Genomic DNA, 21371 nt, shown 5'->3' with positions numbered 1-21371 from the left:
ATCAAGGACTAAAGCAACATGAATATGTCTTTGTCTTTAAGTTACCAGGTGAAATCAGTTAAAAATCTAGAATAATATTTTCTTGATTCTTAAAAATTATATAGCTTTTAAAAATTCAGGATTCAAAAGATTTGAAGTTTTAAAAGTAACTTCTTCAAACCTCCATTTTTGACATTTAATTGATTTACAATTAGTTTCAGGTATACAACAAAAATTCAATATTTTTATATTTCTGTTGAAATCGAGTTAAAGTCAGTATAGATGTACTTTCTTCAGATGCCTTAGTCCTAGCTCATCTCTGGAATTCAGTCCTGGCTTCTCCTCTGGCAACCCCTCCTTGTGATCTGCCAGATCCTTGTTTTAGCCTTTAAGGTAAAATGGGGTTTTTTCCTGACATTCTTAAAAATGGCGTAATTCAGCTGGGTTTCCATCATGGGACTCAACCTTGAGGTTATATCTTTCCTAATATTTCAATCTATCATCCAGACTCGTCTAGCATCAAGTCAACTTAAAAGTGCTTGCTGAGGAGAGCTGGCTCTCTCTGGCCATGTAACAGTATATATCATTTTTGCATCTACACTTTTCCATTAGAAAATACTTAGTTCATTTTAAAGTATGTGTAAGTTTAGTTTTGAAGCAAATTCTGATTGAAAGTTTAGGTCTTTGTTGACTGTGTATAATAGTGAAAAGATTCAAGTTAATATTTTGTAAACTGTTCCTTCTGGCCTTTTCCAGACATTCGGTTTGTCTAACTGTATATGAGCTCTTTAATAGAAACTGGCTGTGAAAGTTTTTCTTACCCTCATTCCTGATAGTCTTCAGTTACATTAAAATTTAATATCCAGCCACTGTCTGTCTCCCAGCATGGCTGTAGAATAAGCATGGGGACAGTCAACTGCAGGAAAGTTCATTGTGTAAAATTACATTTTGAGCAGGGCCTGCATTAGCACTAATTCTTTTGCATTAGCACTAATTCTTTCCAGTGCTGTCATCCCCACTGCTTTGTATTACTTCTTTATGAATAATACGAATTCTAGTCGTTAATATATTCCCCCAGGGAATTGTTAAAATTAAAAGAATTAAAATCTGTGGCTCACATTCTATTTCTGTTGGACAGCACTGCTTTTGACAATATATTTAAAGTGAATTGCTGCAGCACATGCGTTGTATTACCACTGATGAGAGTAATTTATTCAAAACCTATCATTGTCTGGGCAAATAGTACCTTCCCTTTGAAAAGTCAAAGAAGTTTGGAAATAATCTTCTGATTCCTGAAGCCTAATGTTATTACATAGGCTTTGGAAAGGCAGATTTTATTTAGAGCAATTAAGGGTATGATTATAATTCATTACCTTCACTAACAAGTATTAAAATATAAGAGGCACTATAAACTCCGCACAAACCCCACAGCACCACCTGTGTCCCTGTGTCTTTCTCCCCTTTGAGCAGCAGTTACGGGAATCAGACTAATTTCATTGTAAGAAGATTAGCAAAATAAAATGCTTGTTCTTATTTTTAATTTGGTGATTAGGACAGTAATTTCAGTACTTACTAATTAAAAGCATATTACCAATAAAAAATTGGTTCTAGAAATCATACCCATGATATAATATTTTAGGAATATTAAGAAACCTCTTATACAACAGAACTTACCTCTTTTGGGAAAGTCTTAGGTTATCTGTAGTCCAGTGTAGTAGTCTTGAACATAATTAATTAGAACTTACTGAGATAAAATCTGGTCAGTGCAAACCCGCTTATGACAGAGAATATCATTAATAACCCTGATTCATGACTGGCACTCTCTGATCCATCCATACCTATCCCAACCAAAGGCAATTCATTGATATTACTCTCCTCTACCATCTAATGGAGAAACTGAAAGGTCATAAATGCACCTAATACATGTGTTCATTATGTCTTCCTCAAATGATTTAAAATGTAGCAGCAGTAAAGGAATTTGAAGTTAACAAAATGCCTGATGAAGATTTTTAAAATACATTTTTAATATAGTTAATGGCTTAAGATATTTGAAAGGATATGTTCTAATAAGTTGCATTGCTGTGTTTGTTTTCAGTTTCAGAATGGAGGAGTTTTAAATGAAACCTCTCCAGCTCAATTACCTAGCATAAATAACACTCAGACGGCCACTCACCTTCACCCGTCAGAGGCCAGGCCTTTCCCTGATTGGACGTCCAGTGGATTCCTGTAATTTCACATTGGTTTTTGATTCATTTAGCATGTCAAACATCAGAGTGATGAAACGGCCAGCTTTGGACATCAGCGAGTTCACGCGGAAGCCCTGAAGTATGTTCTCCCTGTTATGCCAAACCAAATTTTAATGTTTTTATAAAAGGAGTTAAATATCAAAATTACGTATACTACCGTCATTAAAACAGAAAGGATGCTGCCACGAAGGAGTGAAATACCGTCTGTATTGTACATTATTCTGAAGTAAGACCATAGAACACAGGACACTTTTAAATAAGAAAATTCTCTCTGTTGGGATTATTTCTGTTGAATAAAAATGAAATGCTTTTGAGTTTTGAACTTCTAGATTCTTAGTAGTATACCAAATATGAACTATTTCCTTTTATTTTTAGCTTCTGCTTTTACCTCAGATGTTAAAATGAGTGGTTTGGTGCTTTTATAAAAAGCTAATTTCAGTGCTCCCCTCCTTCCTTGTTAATGCAAGTGCCTCACAGTTTTTTCTACCTATAACACTGTAGGAGTATATTTTATATAAAACATACTTTCTTTTAAAAATTAATAACATTCTGCACACAAATATTATTGGTATTTCTTAAATTCAGTCATGTTTTAAATTAATCTAGGCATGTTTTAACTGCACTACTCACCCACTTTCTTCAGGTAAAGGGCAAATAATGATTGAAAAGATTCTTTATTACATAATCTAGTTGCTTCTAGACTTTACTGTTGCCATGTGCCTTACGTTGAAATACTTCAAAAATGAACTATCTTTCCAAATTATTTTTTAATTATTATATAAGTGTTAAGACAGCAGAACTAAAATTTCAACAGTTTTCAGAAGAGATAGACCACCATTTATCTTTACTAAAATCTCCACCATGATAGTTGAATGTTACAGTGTAGAAAATCTGCTGTTAAATGCAACCTTGTTATTAACTTAAAATGAAGAGAAGCAGCTTTATTTTTAGCTCTTTAAATAAAGCACCCATTTCAATGTGTATAAATTCTTTAAAACCTGTTTTAGATCTATAATCCTTTAAGATGTAGTACGCTGACTTTATAAATTTCACTTCTTAGTACAGTGGAAACTCTTTTTCTCATATTTGAGGAGTGTTAAGATTGAATATAGCAATGTTTGGTGCAAAGTATTGGTATGAGTGGAAGAATACATGTAGTTTATAATGAACAAAACAATCTGTAAAATATTTTCAATCTTTCCTTTAAAACTAGTGCATACCTTATATACGCACACGAATAATTGGGTCATAACATAATCAGTGTGTCCTTTTAAGAAAGCAAATAATGAATCCAACTGCGTTTAAAAGGTGGTATTAAGAAAAAGACAACCATGAGTTTCTCTTAACTTCAAATATTAGGTTGTCTACTTGATATAATGACCTTTATTATCAGTGAGGCAAATTAATCACCCTACTAACTTTACCATCCTCAGGTGACTTGTAAGTGCCACCATCTGCCTTTCTTTTACTTAAATATGACATCTGAAGGGCACAGAGACATTTTGCATGTATTATATAAAAACATGGAATTCCAAACTGCAATGTATTATTAAAATATACCATTTTCTTTTTTTTAGTAAGTTAATGTATATAAAAGTGGCTTCAGACAAAATATGTCAGCTCTATGCTTCCATAGGTTCAAAATTTTGACTGAAAATGCAGTTTAAGTGTTGAAAAAACAAATTTGTCTAAAACATTTCATAATTTGTTTCCAGCATGCAGTATCACTAAAAATTTAGATCAGTGGTCTAGATTAATAGTCCATTTTTATATTTAAGCCATTAAAAGTCTTCCTAATAAACCATTTTTGTTAGTTTCTTCCACATGTAATTGGATGACTTGTTTAGTGGAAAAATAGTCGTTTTGAATTGTGAATATGGTGACAATTATACACTTATAAAATTTAAAAATTTTAAAGCAATATTGTATATTTTTATCTATATAAAGTAACTAAAATTTATCTAAGAATAAAATCACATTAAACCAAATACACCTTTGTCTGTATTGCTAAGTGCCAAACAAAAAAAGAATGCTTTGTGTACTGCTATATTGAGGGATTTGTTTTAGATGATGTGCACTTTTAAGGACGTGGATGTGTCCCTATGCCAGGTTGTTCTTACCTGAAGACTTACCAGTGTTCCAATGTATTATGTGGCTTTCAATCATTACTATGCACAGACTGGTGTTTTTCAGTATTACTACATTTTAGGTAAATGTTCTCATGGATGTTCTGTCCTTCAAGATGTTACTGCTTACATATGCCACGCATACATTTTTGTTTAAAATATGATTTATAATATCCTTACTTATCAAACAAAATTGTATACAATAATATATGTGGTAATAAAATAATCACCAAGTATGAATAATACGTTTTAATGCAAATTCTTCTTTCTGGTCCAAATAGAGTATTTTTGGTATAGTATTATAATTATGTTAAATGAAGGCAGTCACAATATTTAAGGGTAGGTTAAGCCAGTAGTTCATAAACTTCTTACAGTGTTCTGCCCCTGGATATTTTGGCCTTTACCTGAATATAAAAAATAGACTTCAAGTAACTTCCTAGATTAAAGTGCTTCTGAAGTGGACTGTTGTTTTAAACCTTGTATTATCAGTGTTATAGATGTAGTGGCGTGGTTAAAATCCAAAATCCATTTTAATAGATAACATTTTAAGAATATTTATGAAAAAAAATTTAAAATAACCAATGTTGTATTTCATGTTTAGACTAGAAAAGTTATTGCCCTGACTTACGTCTCTAACAAATATAAATGACATATGAAGCCGTTGGTGTTCAATTCATAAGTATCAAACACTCACCAGGAATTGTGCAGTTAGAATTATTTGAAGAAAAATTCCTGACAAAGTTTTCATTCTGGTAGTGATGTTTTACATTAATTTTACATTTATTCTTAATAATCACTAGATAGCTTTCTCAACAACTCAATAGAAACATAGCAAGTCAGCATCATACTTAGTCTTTAATTATTTGATCTGAAAGAGTCAAGTAAAAATCCAGATAATCATTATTTCTGATCTCTGCTTTCAGTCAAATGACTTCCATCAGCATAAATGATGTCAACTTGCCACCTTGTCACCAAGCCTGTCAAACACTGACCCAGGGATGTTAGCTGCTCACAAGACTGGGGAGTCTCTGTTGTTTTCCCCAGTGTCCACAGATGACCAGGCTTCTAGTTCTAATACAGTCAGGCCATCAAAACCCCATAGTGTGTCCTAAGTGTCTGTACCTTTACCTCCACACACCACTATCCTGTCTCTCAGGCCAGCCTCCAGTGTGAGAAAGGGAAGTCCCCCTGCCTCCGAGATTAACACCTTTCCTTTCCAGTCCTCACACACTCAGCTTCTGCTTCCCTTTTCCAGAGTCTCTTCTCTCCTATAGGCGTCCCTGTATACAGGTCGTCCTCTATCCCGGAAAGAAATTACTTTTCTCACTGAATTATTTACTTGCCTCCTTTCTCCAAAATATTTTTCATCTCCTGAAACCTTTTGTTTTCCTCCCTTCTATTACACTGCTTTGTTGAAGTTCACTTAACACCCTTTCTAGCTGATTCTCCGTGACCCTGCACCCGAACCAACTGCACCCTCAGCGAACTTCTTCCTTCTGTTAGCTTCCGTGATTCGAGCTGTCCCGCATCCTAGGATCCCTTCTCTTTCCTTTGTGAGCTACTCTCCCTGCCTCCCACCTGGCAGCAGGCTTACTTCTGAGCACCATGTGTGGTTCTTTCTCTACATGCTGTCCCTTTGGAAGCTTCTTCATTCTGCAGCTGTTCCTCTTATGATGAATCCCCTTGAAATCTGCTCTCTCACCTCGGCAAAGGGGTGATAGAACGACACCTTCTCTGACTGACATTTGTGGAGCCTCCTTTCCCTGTAAGAGCAGCACAGCAAAGCTGTGCGCACAGACCCTGGAGTCAGGCTGCTGGTTTCAACACACACACGATGCGGATCGTTGGGGAGGTTTCCTACTTTCTCTGAGCTTGGGTTTCTGTTTCTACAAAATCAGAGTAATAGTCATACCTGCCTCACTGAAGTGTTGGAGGAGTCAATAGTTCACGTAAAAGCAGTTCCCAGCGGCCAAACTGGAACAACTGAACAACAAAATAATAGCATCAGATTACAACCCAAAGAAAAAAACATCCATGAGTCCATCCTGGTACACCTAAGTGATTGAATAAATAAATAAATGGGAAAGAAGGGTCCCGTATGTATATGGAACTTAATACTCCTCTCCTTGAGTGTGGGTTAAACTCAGCCACTTGCTTCCAAAGAAGAGTACAGAAAGAGAAGAAACTACATCAAAGAAATCTGGCAAGCACTGCTCTAACCAGGTGATCCAGCTTGACATCAGTGCTAAGTCACGGTGTTCCCCCTGCTGTGGTGCTACGCCGAGCACCCTTCAGCTCTGTGGGATTCTCAGAAACAGAACCCCAGTCAAGTCGTGAGAAAATGACCAAGAAATGCAAACAGAGAGATTCCACAAGACTCCTGGGAGTATTTAAAGTGTTAAACATCAAGAGGAACAGACTGAGACACTGTCACAGATCAAGGAAGACAAAAGGCATGACAACCAAATGCAAAATACGATACTCTGTCTCTGACTGCGCTCTGCAGTAGAAAAGGGGCCTTGTGTACTGCAGTGGTCTGTATAAAGTTTCGTTAATAGTATTGTACAATGTGGCTTCCTAGTTTTACCCGTGTAATACACTCCATTCAGATAAAGCTGGACATCCTAATGCATGTGTAATATTTATAAATTCATCCTCAATTTCCTCATCATGCTGTATCTTCAAAAATTTTTAAACGACCTATCTGTTGACATTTTAGGATACTGAAATCTAATTTCGGGACTCTGGCATAGAGATTTAGAACCAAGACTGAAATCTGAACGAGGGTAACGTGAATTCTGATGAAATGAACGTCTATTTTCAAGAGTGTCCATTTCCATTGTTTTTAAAGACACTTCCTTTCCTCCTCATTGAATCAACTGACATGTAGAAAATCCAGACCAGTTTTCTTTGAATATTGAGCGATTCATTGCACTTTTAGAAAATTTTTCCTTATTGTCAACAACTGAATGGTCTGAGATTCTACTCTACATTCAAGCTACCAGGTTAGCCAGGCGCAGTTCCGTGGATACTGGCAGAGACATACAACTCTGGGCTCAGAGGCAAAGGGCAGTTTGTTACAGTAACAGCAGCCAGAGCATCAGCACTGTGTTGGTTCTCCACAAGGCAAGGCAACATCTTCACATGCAGTTAGGAAAAGGAAAGGAAAGGAACCCTGAACTTAGGAACGCAAATCTTTCTTGATGGCGGTACCCACTCCTGACCCTTTGCTCTGAAGGGAGGCACTCTCACTACCTTCTAAGGCTGGGCTCTTCGCTGCACAAACATCCTTGAAAAGATTGTCCAAAACAAAAGAGGCAGTCGCTGCCTCTGCCTGCAACACGTGTAGAGACACAAGTGACCCTCGGAGAACAGTCTCCAGCACTTACCCTGATGGGTTCTGCTTGCCCTTTTAAGTAAAATTTTCATCCTTCCTCTTTTGACAGCCTCCCTGCTCTGACCAGAGACAACTGTTACTTGACCGGGGGAACAGGACAAACCTTTTCTGGCCTCAAGTTACAGGATCCTGACTCTCCATGGAAATAGCTCTGAAACCCTGACTTTATGTCTCTGCTCCAAGTCAAGTCTACCTTGTAAAAGGCGATACACCACGATGTTTAAGATTCAGGGGCAGGTACATGGTTTGAACGCTGGCTCTGTTCCTTTGCCAGGTGTGTGAGATGAAGGGCTTAACCTTTCTGTGCCCTTGTTCTCTCCTCTGTAAAAGAAGACGACCCCACCTCATAGGCTCTTTATGAGAACCAAGTGAGATAATACACCCAAAGCACTCAGCAGTCACCGACACGTGCTGGAAAGTGTTAAAGAACTCTTAGCGCTGATTGTCCTGGGGTCTGTATTAGGGTAAAGGCCAACCCGGTGTAATAGAGACCAATCAATGCATTGTTTCAAAAATAGACTTCTGTCTCATGTAAGTGGACTCTGCTCCACGGCGCCACCCAGGCTGGTGGGACAACTCTTCCATCTTCAATATGCTCCAGCCAATGCCTTTGCCACCAGGAGAAAGGGAAGGAAAGGACTTGTCCAGGCCAAGGGTCTTTTAGAGCCTAAGTCAGAAGTTGTACATATCACTTCTGTCCACCTTCTCTACCCTTGAATTTAGTCACATGCTCACAGCTGGCTGCAACCATCTGCCCAGCAACAATTCTGTTTCTATGGAAAAAAGAAGAAACAGATTTTGGCGAACAACTTAAAGGACCCAAGGAAAAATAAAGAGCACCTTTTTGTCCATTTGAATTTTGAAGCTACTGAGAATGTGTGAGTGTGTGTAGAGGCTGTCACCAACCCAGCCTTTCTACCATGAGGACAATAAGGAGTAAGGCAAGAGGTTAGAAGCCCTCATCCGTTTTCACGGAAACCTGAGCAACAGGAGAAAGATTTTTCTGTCCAAAACATGACTACCATCACCATCATTACTATTATAAGGTAACCTCATTGGTCAAAACGTCTGTTAAGGGCCTTTTCCATTGTCAGTTATTTTCTTCAATGCCCATGCGATGCAGAACTAAGTCAGAGTTTAGACTCAGAAACAAAGATTTGCCTCTTCAGGCCAAGTGCGGAATAAACTAATTCATTCACCTCTTTGTGCTGCCAGGAAGCACAGAATTCAGTTTTGTACTCAGTGTGACAGCTTCCCTCCGCCTTTATTTCAGGCAAAGTTGTTTGTGCTTCTGCTTTACTTCTCTCCCCGCTTCGTCTGTCATTTCCCTCTTGGTATCATCACTTTTTTTTTTTTCAGTTTTCATGTAAGCTGTCTCAAATTGTTTTAAGGCAGGATATAAATTATCCTTATAAAGATGCAGTCAGTAAACGCAGTGATGTAGGAAAAAATGTTGAAGAGAAATATGCTATCCATAAGTGCTTTTAGATGAAATGTTAGCCAATTAAACTTGGCAGCATTTACAGGAGAGAGATTGGCTCAGCAGAGAAGTAGCCTTAAGATGAAGGGATGATGACTATGAATAATGGTTTCAATCTGCCTTTCCAGAGGCTGGGACATTTTTTTCACGATCATTCTTTTGTGACACTGCTAGCTTAAAATTATTTGTGCTATTCATTAAATTCTTTTCTCTTTGGCCCCTCTAATATTCCCAATCATAGTGTCTTATATCTTCTATTTCCTATCCTACAGATTACCTGCTTTCCTTTCTGGACCTGAGTAAACCAAAAGGGCCCAGAGTAGAAAGACTTGGGAGAGTTGATGTGTGCTTACATGCAAAACACAGCCTTAAAACCCCTATAAATAAGTAGATGAGACTGTGGGCAGGTTGTAAGTGCGTTCTTTTATAGCTGAGGTCATATCACAACTTGAGTCATTACTCACAGGCTGATGAGAAAACTCAAGTTACACACTTAAAGATGAGAAAAGTGAGGTCAAAGAGGCAAAGGCGCCTGTTTGGGTCACACAGGCATTAGTGGGTACAGAATCTAGACTTGGCATCTCTGAATTAAGAGAACTTTAAAAAGAACATCTTCTAACAGCCACCAAGCATGTGCTTTGCTGGATGCTTAGGCCAGGCCATCTCATTGACTCTATATCCCCATGAGGTGAATGTCATTGTCCCAATTTTACACAGGATAAAACTATTTTAAAAAGCAATCAATATTTTTTTTAGGTTAAGTTTAGTAGTGCTGAATTCTTTTAGTTTTTGCTTGTCTGTGAAATTCTTTCTCTCTCCTTCAATTCTAAAGGATAGTCTTGCTGGGTAGAGTATCATAAGTTGCAGATTTTTCTCATTCAGGACTTTGAATATATTTTGCTACTCTTTTCTGGCCAGTAGAGTTTGTGTAGAGAAATCAGCTGAAAGCCTTATGAAATTTCCCTTGTAACTAACTCTTTGATATCCCACGCTCTTGGATTGGAAGAATCAATATTGTTAAAATGGCCATACTACCCAAAGCAATTTACAGATTTAATGCAATCCCTATCAAATTACCCAGGACATTTTTCACAGAACTAGAATAATTCTAAAATTTATATGGAACCACAGAAGACACCGAATTGCCAAAACAGTAGTAAAGAAAAAGAATGAAGCTGGAGGACTAATCCTCTCAGACTTCAGACAATACTGCAGAGCTACAGTAATCAAGACAGCATGGTATTAGCACAAAAACAGACATGGATCAATGGAACAGAACAGAGCCCAGAAATAAACCCCCAGACTTACAATTAATCTTTGACAAAGGAGGCAAGAATATACAATGGAGAAAAGACAGTCTCTTCAGCAAATGGTGTTGGGAAAACTGGACAGCAGCATGTAAATCAAGCTTAGAACACTCCCTCACCCCATACACAAAAATAAACTCAAAATGGCTTAAAGAATTAAACATAAGACAACTCTATAAATCTCCTAGAAGAAAACATAGGTAAAACATTTTCTGACATGAATCTTAGCAATGATCTCCCAAGGCAGTCTACTCAGGCAATAGAAATAAAAGCACAAGTAAACAAATGGGACCTAATTAAACTTGTAAGTTTTTGCATGGCAAAGGAAACCATAAGCAAAACCGAAAGACAACCTATGTAATGGGAGAAAATATTTGCAAATGATATGACTGACAAGGACTTAATTTCCAGAATAAGTAAACAGCTCATACAACTTAATAAGAACAAAAACAAATAACCCAATCCAAAAATGGGCAGAAGATCTAAACAAATTCTCCAGTGAAGACATACAAATGGCTAACAGGCAAATGAAAAGAATGCTCAATATCACTAATTATCAGAGAAAGGCAAATCAAAACTACAATGAGGTATCAGCTCACACCAGTCAGAATGGCCATCATTCAAAAGTCCACAAACAATAAATGCTGGAGACGGTGTGGAGAAAAGGCAACCCTCCACACTGTTGGTACGAATGTAGTTTGGTGCAGCCATTACGGGAAACAGCAGGGAGATTCCTCAAAAGACTAAAAACAGACTTACCATATGATCCAGCAATCCCATTCATGGGCATATATCCAGAGGGAACCTTAGTTCAAAAAGATACATGCACCCCAATGTTCATATCAGCACTATTTATAATAGGCAAGACATGGAAACAACCTAAATGTCCATCGACAGAGGACTGGATAAAGAAGCTGTGGTATATTTATACAATGGAATACCACTCAGCCATAAAAAAGGAATAAAATAATGCCATCTGCAGCAACATGGATGTTCCTGGAGAATGTCATTCTAAGTGAAGTAACCCAGAAAGAGAAAGAAAAATACCATATGATATCACTCGTATGTGGAACTCCCCACCCCCCAAAAAAAGACAGCAATGAGCTTATTTACAAAACAGAAATAGACTCACAGACATAGAAAACAAACTTATGGTTACCAGAGGGGAAAGAGGTAGGAAAAGATAAATTGGGAGTTCAAGACTTGCAGATACTAACTACTATATATAAAACAGATAAACAACAAGTTTATACTGTATAGCACAGGGAACTCTATTCAATATCTTGTAGTAACTTATGGTGAAAAATAACATGAAAACAAATATATGTCTGTATATGTGTGACTAAAATATTATGCTGTATACCAGAAATTGACACAACATTGTACACTGTCTATATTTCAATTTTAAAAAGAATGAAGGAAAAAAAAGTAATCAAAACAAGATGGTTGTGGTAGATAAAATAGTGCCCTTCCTGCAAAGATGTGCGTGTTCTAATACACAGACTGGATAGCAAGAGGGTCTTCATAGATGTTACTACGGTTAAGAACCTCGAGATGGGAAGGCTACCTCTATTACCGTGGTGGACCCAAAGAACCACAAGAATCCCTATAAGAAGAAGGCAGGAGGGTCAGAGTCAGAGGAGATACGATGACAGAAGGAGAGAGAGAGAAAAAAAGAAAAAGAGGGGAGATTTGAAGATATTTTCTGTTGGCCTTGAAAATGGAGGGCCACAGGCCAAGGAATGCAGGCAGACTCTAGAAGCTGGAAAGGGACAAGAACCCAATTCTCTCCTAGTGCCTTCGGAAGGAAGGCAGCCCTGCCAACACGTTGATTTTAGGGCTCTGATCTCCATTAATTTATACCAATTTCAGCCACTACATTTGTGGTAATTTGCAACAGCATCAATAAGAAACTAATACAGTGGTTATCTATTTTAAGATGGCAAGGGAGGCATCTGGAAGAAAACATTTACTTCTCCATTATAATCATATCCAGAGAAGAAGTGAATGGTTATTCTTGGTCCCTCTCCCTGGCCGTTGTGCAGGAGAGGACCAGGAAGGTCTGGCAGCATTCCCCATCCCTCCTTTCCACCTTCAGAGACATCTGGGCTCCCAAAAGAACCTCCACTTGATGATCGTGGTGCCTGATGGGCTCCAGCCTTGCCTTGGTTTTGCGAAGAAATGCAGAAGAACCTAGCCAAGGCAGAGTTTATTACAGTTCTGCCTTTTCCAGATGTTTAGCACATGTCAGAAGTCAGGAAACACGTTGCTTACAGCCCCACATATGTTTCTGGAGAAGGGTCCTGACAAATGTGTCTGGTTTTTGCAAATAACCCAAAAAGTTGACAGTCTGGTTCCTAGAAGAAAAATAGCTCTACTATAGTCAGTCAGACATGACACAAGCGGTGTCAGTTGTACATCTTTAAGTGTCTGTTCTTCTCTTAGAATTAATAAAGCCATTTTGAGGATGCTGTTTACAACTAGGCATCTTAGGTGCTTGTACATGGGGGAAAAAGCATGTTTCCACCTATACTATGGTGTTATCACACAGCAAGGTCTAAGGAAAATGACTCAAAGAGTAAGTGAACCAGAACTGTCAGAAAGCTGCTTTTTCTCTGAGCCCAGTGCAGCATGTATCTGTTCAGTGCTTTATCTGTACAGCAATTTCACATCCATTATCAGAACTGATTCCAACTACTACACAGTAAGGGGTCTTTTACGAAAAGGAAGCATTCAAGAAGATTATTTAACACCACACAGCCAGTAACCGGTATAATCAAGAACTGTGCTCAAGTCATCAGACTTCCCAAGTTCATACTTTTTAAAACATATTTCCGGTTGGTCTTCAATAGGCCACAGTAAGAGTTGAACCACTGATTGATCTACATGCATCAAGCAGTTAAAAAGCCCCTTGAAGTTCAGATGCTAAACTGTGGTTTTATCTTCAGGTAGCAAGGCAGGAATATCAGTGTGGAATCTGCTGAGGAATGACTAATAAGGAATTGCTACGGGTAAGGAAATTGAGGCTAGACCAGAGATAACTAATGCTTGTTCTACCTAAAGTGCCCCTCATTTGTCTAGTAAATTAATATAACCAGAGTTAAGAATGATTTGGCCATTTGACTGACCAATCTTTCAGGAGGTTTCTCTCCCTGATTCAAGTGAGACATGAATCAAATGGCTCCCACTGAACATTCATATCAGCTTGGATATTCAGGACAGTTCTTTGCTCTTGACAGAACTTCACCTTTCCTGGAAAATTAATGTATGCTCTGCACAAAGCCCATTTACAAAATTTATTCTTACATTTGTGTACAAACCGAAGAAAAGTCCTAAATTGCACAGTGGACTTTTAAAAACAAGATATGAGAATACCTCAGTTTAAAACAAAATATGAGAACATTGAGATAATAAACTCCTATGTTTTCCTCAAAGTCAAAAACTACAGCATTTGAAAATTCATTTAAAAATCAAGTTGCCAGATTTTATAGTATAGAAAAGAATCTGGACTTGTGATTATCTTCTATGTTCTACATCCAATATATAAATTTTCATTAGCCTCTGGGGGTTTTGAGGAAGCCACACTTTTTTATACCTGTTTGAAGTAGATTGACCAAAATCCTAGTCTGGCTATGTGTGTGCAAGAACTTTGAGTTAATGTCTAATGTTTTGTTTCCCAGAACATTCTTCACAATGATATTTTTAAAGTGATTTTAACCTTAACAGCACATTGAGTCAATGTCTTCAGAAACTACAAGATGTTTTTCAGTGCCTGTTTTATAGAATATTAGTCACACCAAATGATAACATGTGGATTTAATGATCAAATAAATTTGGGAAACACTAGGCAAAGAAAAGTTAATCGCATCCCTTTACTAGAGGTCTGTAACGCGCCACTGTGTGTCCTATTTTTCCAAGAGATGGAACTAGTATGCAGCATTTTCCAAACTTTTTTGACACTGGAACCATTTTCAGACCTCGTCACATGATGTTAGCATGCTAAGGAAAGTACATTGAGAAAATCTGATCTACGGGACAAGGTTTCCAGTTCTTCTCTTGGGTTGTTTCAGTGGCTCAGAGTTTGTATTTACAGATGTGACTGGAACACCTATGACACGCCCATCCACACTGCAGCTACCTGCCATTTCTCTGCCTAAGCACACAGAGCCCCTCAACCCAGGTTCTCACTATGTGGAAGAGTTTAATGTTACTTCTATAGCAGAAGTGCTCACTGTCTCTTCTATCACCTATACATATATTACAATCTTTTCTTTTGACCAAGCTTGACCCTGAAAAACTCTTTGTACTTCAGCCATGCAATTTTGACCATACGTAAAGAGACTTCCACTGAGTTTTATTTGGGAGGTTTTGATTTTAGTTTTCATTGAGGGGTGATAGGAAAAGCAGTCTTACCAGATATATTATGGCAATTACTGTAAGGATTGCGTTTAAGTCCCGTAGAAAAGATCCATGTGCTTTTTTTAGTATTAGAACTAGGAAAACAGCATGTTTTCTCCTCATCAAACTGTAATTGACTCTCTTTTTGTTATGAACACCAGGAAGCTTAAAGCCAAACCAGGCACAACCAGATCAATGAGGTATGCTCTTACAGACTGCAAGCTTGTGTTATATTCTCACCTCTCCCTCACTTGTGTTAACCTCTCCCTCACTTGTGTTAACCTCTCACTCTCTATTTTCTCTGCCATTATTTTGCAATACTTTCCTGTTCATGCTTTACTGTTTTATGTGTTCTTGTGTTAAATTTATTTTTCCCTTTTTGGAAAGATGTGATAAAAGAACAAAACAAATAATATAAGAAAGGAAGAAAAATAGTCCTGCTTCTAACCTTGATTACTAGAATCTGTGGTACCAGATACAACTGATACTGGGTGAGCATTTAACATTTGTAGTTCAGTTTTGAATACATGTTGGCAAAGTTCATGGCAGCTAATTTTTTTCTGGTTTTATAATGGTGCCAGCACACAAAACAGAGGACCCAAATTCTTCAATCCTCCTTAATTGCTTCAGTTAAAAATCGATGAATATCTAAAGGTTTGACATCAACTACCAAGATAATTAGGAACCAGGAGGTCAACCAGATGGCAATAAGGAGGCTCCTGAATTCCCCTCTTCCTATGGACACACTGAATCTATGGCTACACAAAGAGAAATTACCTTTGAAAGAAACTGGAAAGTAGTGAACAACTCCTATACATCAGGCAAATGAGAAAATACCCCACATCAAAATGGGTAGGAAAGGCAGAGATACACGCTTGCCAGAAACCCTACCCTTGGCACAGCACCACACAATTGGAAGGGAACTCCTAACTTCTCCTTGGGGAGCAGAGGGTTTGCTCCAACATTTAGGGCTCTCAACTGAGGGATAAGTCCCCAACACATCTAGCTCTTAAAGCCAGTGAGACTTGTGTCTTCAAGACTACAGCAAACAAAGTACTGGTTGTTAATGGGCGTGTAAGTGCTTGGTACAGGGCTATTCTCCCAGGGCTCAAAATACAGGGAGCAGGCAAACTCACTCATTTCCTAGTCTTTCACCAAGAAAAGTCCATCTGTGTACTTTGAAAGCTGCCGCCTGAAGTTTAGGCTTTTAATTTAGCACACATATAGAGGCTAGCTGTGATGTTCCCTGGAAACCAGGGAAACCTGACTCCTGGTGGCCTGCTCCAAGTCACCAGCATCTCCCTGGAAGAAGCTTGTACACATGTTTGTGCCCCAGCTTTCACAGCTGCTACCCAAGGAGCAAGTCCCTGGTATGTCTGGCTCTGGTAGCCAATGGGGCTTCCTTTCACAGTTCCAACAAGATTGTAGCAATCACAGGTACCCCACCTCCACAGTTATACACCTACACTCAGTACATAGGAGGCAGGGAAAGAATGCCCATCTCCAATTTATCCCTGAAAGGGACTTAACCACATACATTTCCTTGTCTCTGAGGGTCTACATTTCTAGGCACTCAGTGTGTTCTTCCCTTCTTGGACACTGACAGGTCTTGGCACACCCTCAAATACTGGGCACTCAACTAAACTGCTCACTAAGAACAAAGAGGGCAGCTTGGTCAATCACAGAGTCTTGAAAGAAAACAAGGATCTCAAGCTGGACTGATTGATAAGGCTCATCTCCTATATGAAACCACTCTGTCAAAACTGGGAAAGGCGGCTACTTCGTTTTATGCACAGAAACCAACACAGACAGTCAAGGAAAATGAGGAAACAGGAAGGTGTTAAAATAAAACAACAAGATAAATCTCCAGAAACAGATCTTAATGAACAGATATAAGTAGTTAATCTGATAGAGAGTTAAAAATAATGCTCATAAAGATGCTCATCAAAGTCAGGAGAGCAATGCATAACAAAGTAAAAATTTCAACAAAGGAGAATATTTAAAAGTACCAAAGAGAAATCACAGACCTGACAAATATCATAACTGAACTGATAACTTCAATACAGGGGTTTAACAGCAGAGTAGATCAACCCAAAGAAAGGATCAGCAAACTTAAAGACCAGGCAGTGGAATTCATTCAATCAAGGAAAAAAAGGAAAAATGAATGAAAAAGATATAGACAGTTTAAGGGACTTAGGGGACACCACCAAGCAGACCAAGGATTCCCTATCAGCAGACTTCTGTAGCAAACTTTGCAAGCCAGAACAGAGTGGAATGATATAGTCAAAATCCTGAAAGAATACAATTGCTGACAAGAATACTCTACTTCAAAGCTATCTTTCAAAACTGAAGGAAAAATAGTTTGCCAATAAAGCGCAAGCTAAAGGAGTTCATCGCCACTAGATCAGCCTTGCAGAAAAGTTAGAAGGATTCTTCAAGCTGAAATACAGGGATGCTAATTAGTAAAATGAAAACCTGTGACAGTATAAAACTCATGATACAAGTAAGTATACGATTAAATTAAGAATACTTTAATGGTGTAAAGGTGGTAGGTAAATCACTTAACTCTAGTACAAAGATTAAAAGATATTTAAAATAACTATAATTACAGTAATTTGTTAATGGATACACATAGTAAAAATATGTAAATTGTGACATCCAAACACAAAATGTGGGGAGGGTTAAAAACTAGAGCTTTTGTGTGCATCTAAAGTTAAGTTGCTATCAGCTTGAAGTAGACTATTACAAATATAACATGTTTCATGTAAGCCTCATGGTAACAACAACGCAAAACCTACAGTAGATACACGAAAGATAAAGAAAAAGGAACATAAGCATATCACCACAGAAAATCATCACATCACAAAGGAAGAGAACAAGAAATGAAGCAACAAGGATTTACAAAACCAGAAAACAATCGACAAAATGGCAATAATATTAAGTCCATACCTGTTAATAATTACTTTAAATAGAAATAAACTAAATTCTCTAATCAAAAGACACAGAGTGACACAGTGGATACACAAACAAGACCCAACTATATGCTGTGTACAAGAGACTCATTTTAGCTTTAAGGACACACATAGGTCAAAAATGATAGGATGGGAAAATATATCCCGTGTAAGCAGAAGCTGAAAGAAAGAAGGGGTAGCTATACTTATATCAGACAAAATAGACTTGAAACCAAAAAGTGTAACAAGAGATAAAGAAGGTCATTATATAATGATAAAGAGGTCAATTCATCTGGAGGATATAACATTAATAAATATTTATGCACCCAACATAGGAACACCTAAATATTTAAAGTAAATATTAACTTACCTGAAGGGAGAAATAAATAGCAATACAATAATAGTAGGAAACTTCAATATACCACTTTCAACAATATATAGATCACATAGACAGAAAATCAATAAGAAAATGAACTCAAACTATGTTAGAGCAGATGGACTTAACAGACATTATGGAACATTCCATTCAAAAGCAGAACACATTCTTCTCAAACGCACATAATACATTCTCAAGGACAGATCATACGTGAGGCCACAAAACCAATCCTAATCAATTTAAGGAGACTGAAATCGTATCAAGCATTTTTCCATCCACAATGGTAAGAAACTAAAAGTCATTTGCAAGAAGAAAATTGGAAAATTCATAAATATTTGGAAATTAAACACTACAACTCTAAATGATCAATGGGTCAAAGAAGAAATTAAAGTGCAATAAAAATATCTTGAAACAAATGAAAATAGAAAACACAACATACCAAACTTTTGCTATGTAGCAAAAGTAGTTCTAAGAGAAAGTTCATAGCGATAAATGTCTCAATTAAGAAATAAGAAAGATTTCAAGCAACCTAACTTTATGACATAAGGAACTGCAAAAAGAAGAACAAACTAAGCCCAAAGTCAATAGAAGAAAAGAAATACAAAGATCAGAGTGGAAGTAGCTGAAATAGAGAATAAAAAGACAATAGAAAAGATCAATGAAACTAAGAGCTGGGTCCTGGAAAGGGTAGACAAAACTCCCAAATCTTTAGCCAGACTAACCAAGAAAAAAGACAGGACTCAAATAAATAAAACTAGAAACAAAATAGGGGACATTACAACAGATACCACAGAAATACAAAGAAACATAAGAGAATTCTATGAATAATTATATGCCAACAAATTGGACAATCTGTGAGAAAAGGATAGATTCTTGGAAACATACAAACCACCAATACTGAATCATGAAGAAATAGAAAATCTGAACAGGCTAATTGCAAGTAAGGACATTGAATCAGTAACCAGAAACCTTCCAACAAATAAAAGGACCAGATGGTTTCACAGGTGAATTCTACCAAACATTTAAAGAAGAATTATACCAATCATTTTGAAACTAATCCAAAAAAAAAAAATTGGAGAGGAGAGAACACTTCCAAACTCATTTTATGAGGCTGGTATTACCCTCATACCAAAGGCAGACAGACACTACAAAAAAAGAAAATTACAGGCCAACGTCTTCGATAAACAAAGATGCAAAAAGAATTAACAAGAGATTAACAAACTGAATTCAACAATACATTAAAAGGATCATATACCCTAATCAAGTGGAATTTATTCCAGAAATGCAAGGATGGTTGGTTCTACATGCACAAATCAATTATCATGATATACCACATTAAAAAGAAATGGAGAATAAAAGTCATATGACTATCTCAATAAACATGGGAAAAGCATTTCACAAAATTCAACATCTTTTGATAAAATTCTCTGAAGAATCTTTCTAGAGAGGGAATGTCCCTCAACATGATAAAGGCCATATATGGCAAACCCACAGCTAATTATCACTTATAGTTTGGTTTTTTTTCTAGCTTAAAAACTAAAATTTATTTCAGGTTTAAGAAGAATAAATAAAAATTGAGGTACATTTGAGGCCTAGCTCTGCATACAAAAATGGATACTAGGCTCATTCTGGCTCTTGCAGCCCAGATTAGCCCACCTGCTTTAAGGTAAAAAGCTGAAACTTTTCCTCTAAGACCTGGAACAAGACAAGGAAGCCTGCCCACTCTTGTTGTTTTTGTTCGACATACTACTGGAAGTCCTAGCCAGAGGAATCAGGTAAAAACAAATAAATGAATAAAAGCCATCCAAATCAGAAAGGATGAAATAAAACTGTCTCTATTTTCAGATGACATAATACCTATAGAAAACTGAAAAGACTGTACCAGAAAAAAAAGGTAGAACTAATAAACAAATTCAGTAAAGCTGCAGGATGCAAAATCAATATTCATAGATCAGTTGTGTTTCTATTTACTAACAATGAATTATCAGAAAGAGAAAGCAGTCCCATTTATAACAGCATCAAAAAACCCAATAAACAACTAAGGAATAAATTTAACCCAGGTTGTGAAAGATCTGTATACTGAAAACTGTAAGATATTAATAAAAAAAATTGAAGACATAAATAAATGGAAAGATATTCTGTGCTCATGGATTTGAAGGAATGTTGATATGTCCATAGTGCCCAAAGCAATCTACAGATTCAATGCAGTATCTATCAATGTTCAAATGGCATTTTTCACAGAAATAGAAAAAAATCAACTCTAAAATATGTATGGGACCTCAAAAGACCCTAGAGAGCCAATGCAGTCTGAGACAGAAATATAAAGATGGAGGTATCATGCTCCCTGATTTAAAACCGTATTATGAAACTACTGTAATTTAAACACTATGATATTGGTATAAAAACAGCCATATAGATTAATAGAACATGATAGAGAGCCCATAAATAAACCCTTGCATATATGGTTAAGAAACATTTCACAAGGGATCCAAAAATACTCAGTCTCTTCAATAAATGGTATTGGGAAAACTGGACAGCCATAAGCAAAAGAATTAAACTGGACCCCTATCTCATATCATACACAAAAAACAACTCAAAATGGATTAAAGACTTGCAAGTAAAATCCGAAAACTTAAATTTCCTAAAACTTAAAATTCCTTAAAATTCCTAAAAACTTAAGTGGTAAACTCCTTGACTTTGGCCTCAGCAATAATTTTTTGGACTTGACACCAAAAGCAAGGGCAACAGAAGTAAAAATAAACAAGTTGGACTACAGCAAACTAAAAGGTTCTGCTCAGCAAAGGAAACAATCAACAACATGAAATGGCAAACCCCCTATCCAGTGAAAAGTTAGTAGTCAAACTATACAAGAAACTCATACAACCCAACAGCAAAAACAAATAACTCAATTAAAAAATGGAGAAAGGACCTGAATAGATGTTTCTTGGAAGACAACATATAAATGGCCAACATGTACATGAAACGATGCTCAACATCACTAATTATCAGGGAATGCAAATTAAAACCATGATAAAATTATGACCTCACACCTGTTAGGATAGTTAAAATCAAAAAGATATAAAAAATGCTGGCAAGGATGTAGTAGAGAAA

General features: G+C 37.0%; 1 protein-coding gene and 1 long non-coding RNA gene across 8 annotated transcripts in view; one reads left to right on the top strand and one right to left on the bottom strand.

The window, feature by feature from the left end:
* Positions 1 to 2539, top strand: part of AHR (aryl hydrocarbon receptor) — a 42021-nt gene extending 39482 nt beyond the window's left edge. Inside the window, exon 11 of the mRNA XM_031674183.2 lies at positions 2075 to 2539. Within this exon, the coding sequence (XP_031530043.1) occupies positions 2075 to 2209 (135 nt within the window). The 3' untranslated portion in view covers positions 2210 to 2539. The remainder of the gene's footprint in view (positions 1 to 2074) is intronic.
* LOC140697418 (uncharacterized) overlaps positions 1 to 21371 on the bottom strand; it is a 235371-nt gene that overhangs the window by 7445 nt on the left and 206555 nt on the right. For 6 of the 7 annotated variants that reach the window (XR_012074444.1, XR_012074440.1, XR_012074442.1 and 3 more), the window contains 2 exons: positions 6264 to 6334; positions 2153 to 2315 (listed from right to left, as the gene is read on the bottom strand). This is a non-coding gene — a long non-coding RNA (uncharacterized lncRNA). The remainder of the gene's footprint in view (positions 1 to 2152; positions 2316 to 6263; positions 6335 to 21371) is intronic. The other variant, XR_012074446.1, reaches the window with a different exon arrangement.

Source organism: Vicugna pacos, chromosome 7 (genome assembly GCF_048564905.1).
Source record: "Vicugna pacos chromosome 7, VicPac4, whole genome shotgun sequence".
NCBI lineage: Eukaryota > Metazoa > Chordata > Mammalia > Artiodactyla > Camelidae > Vicugna > Vicugna pacos.
This window is presented reverse-complemented; position numbering and strand designations above follow the sequence as displayed.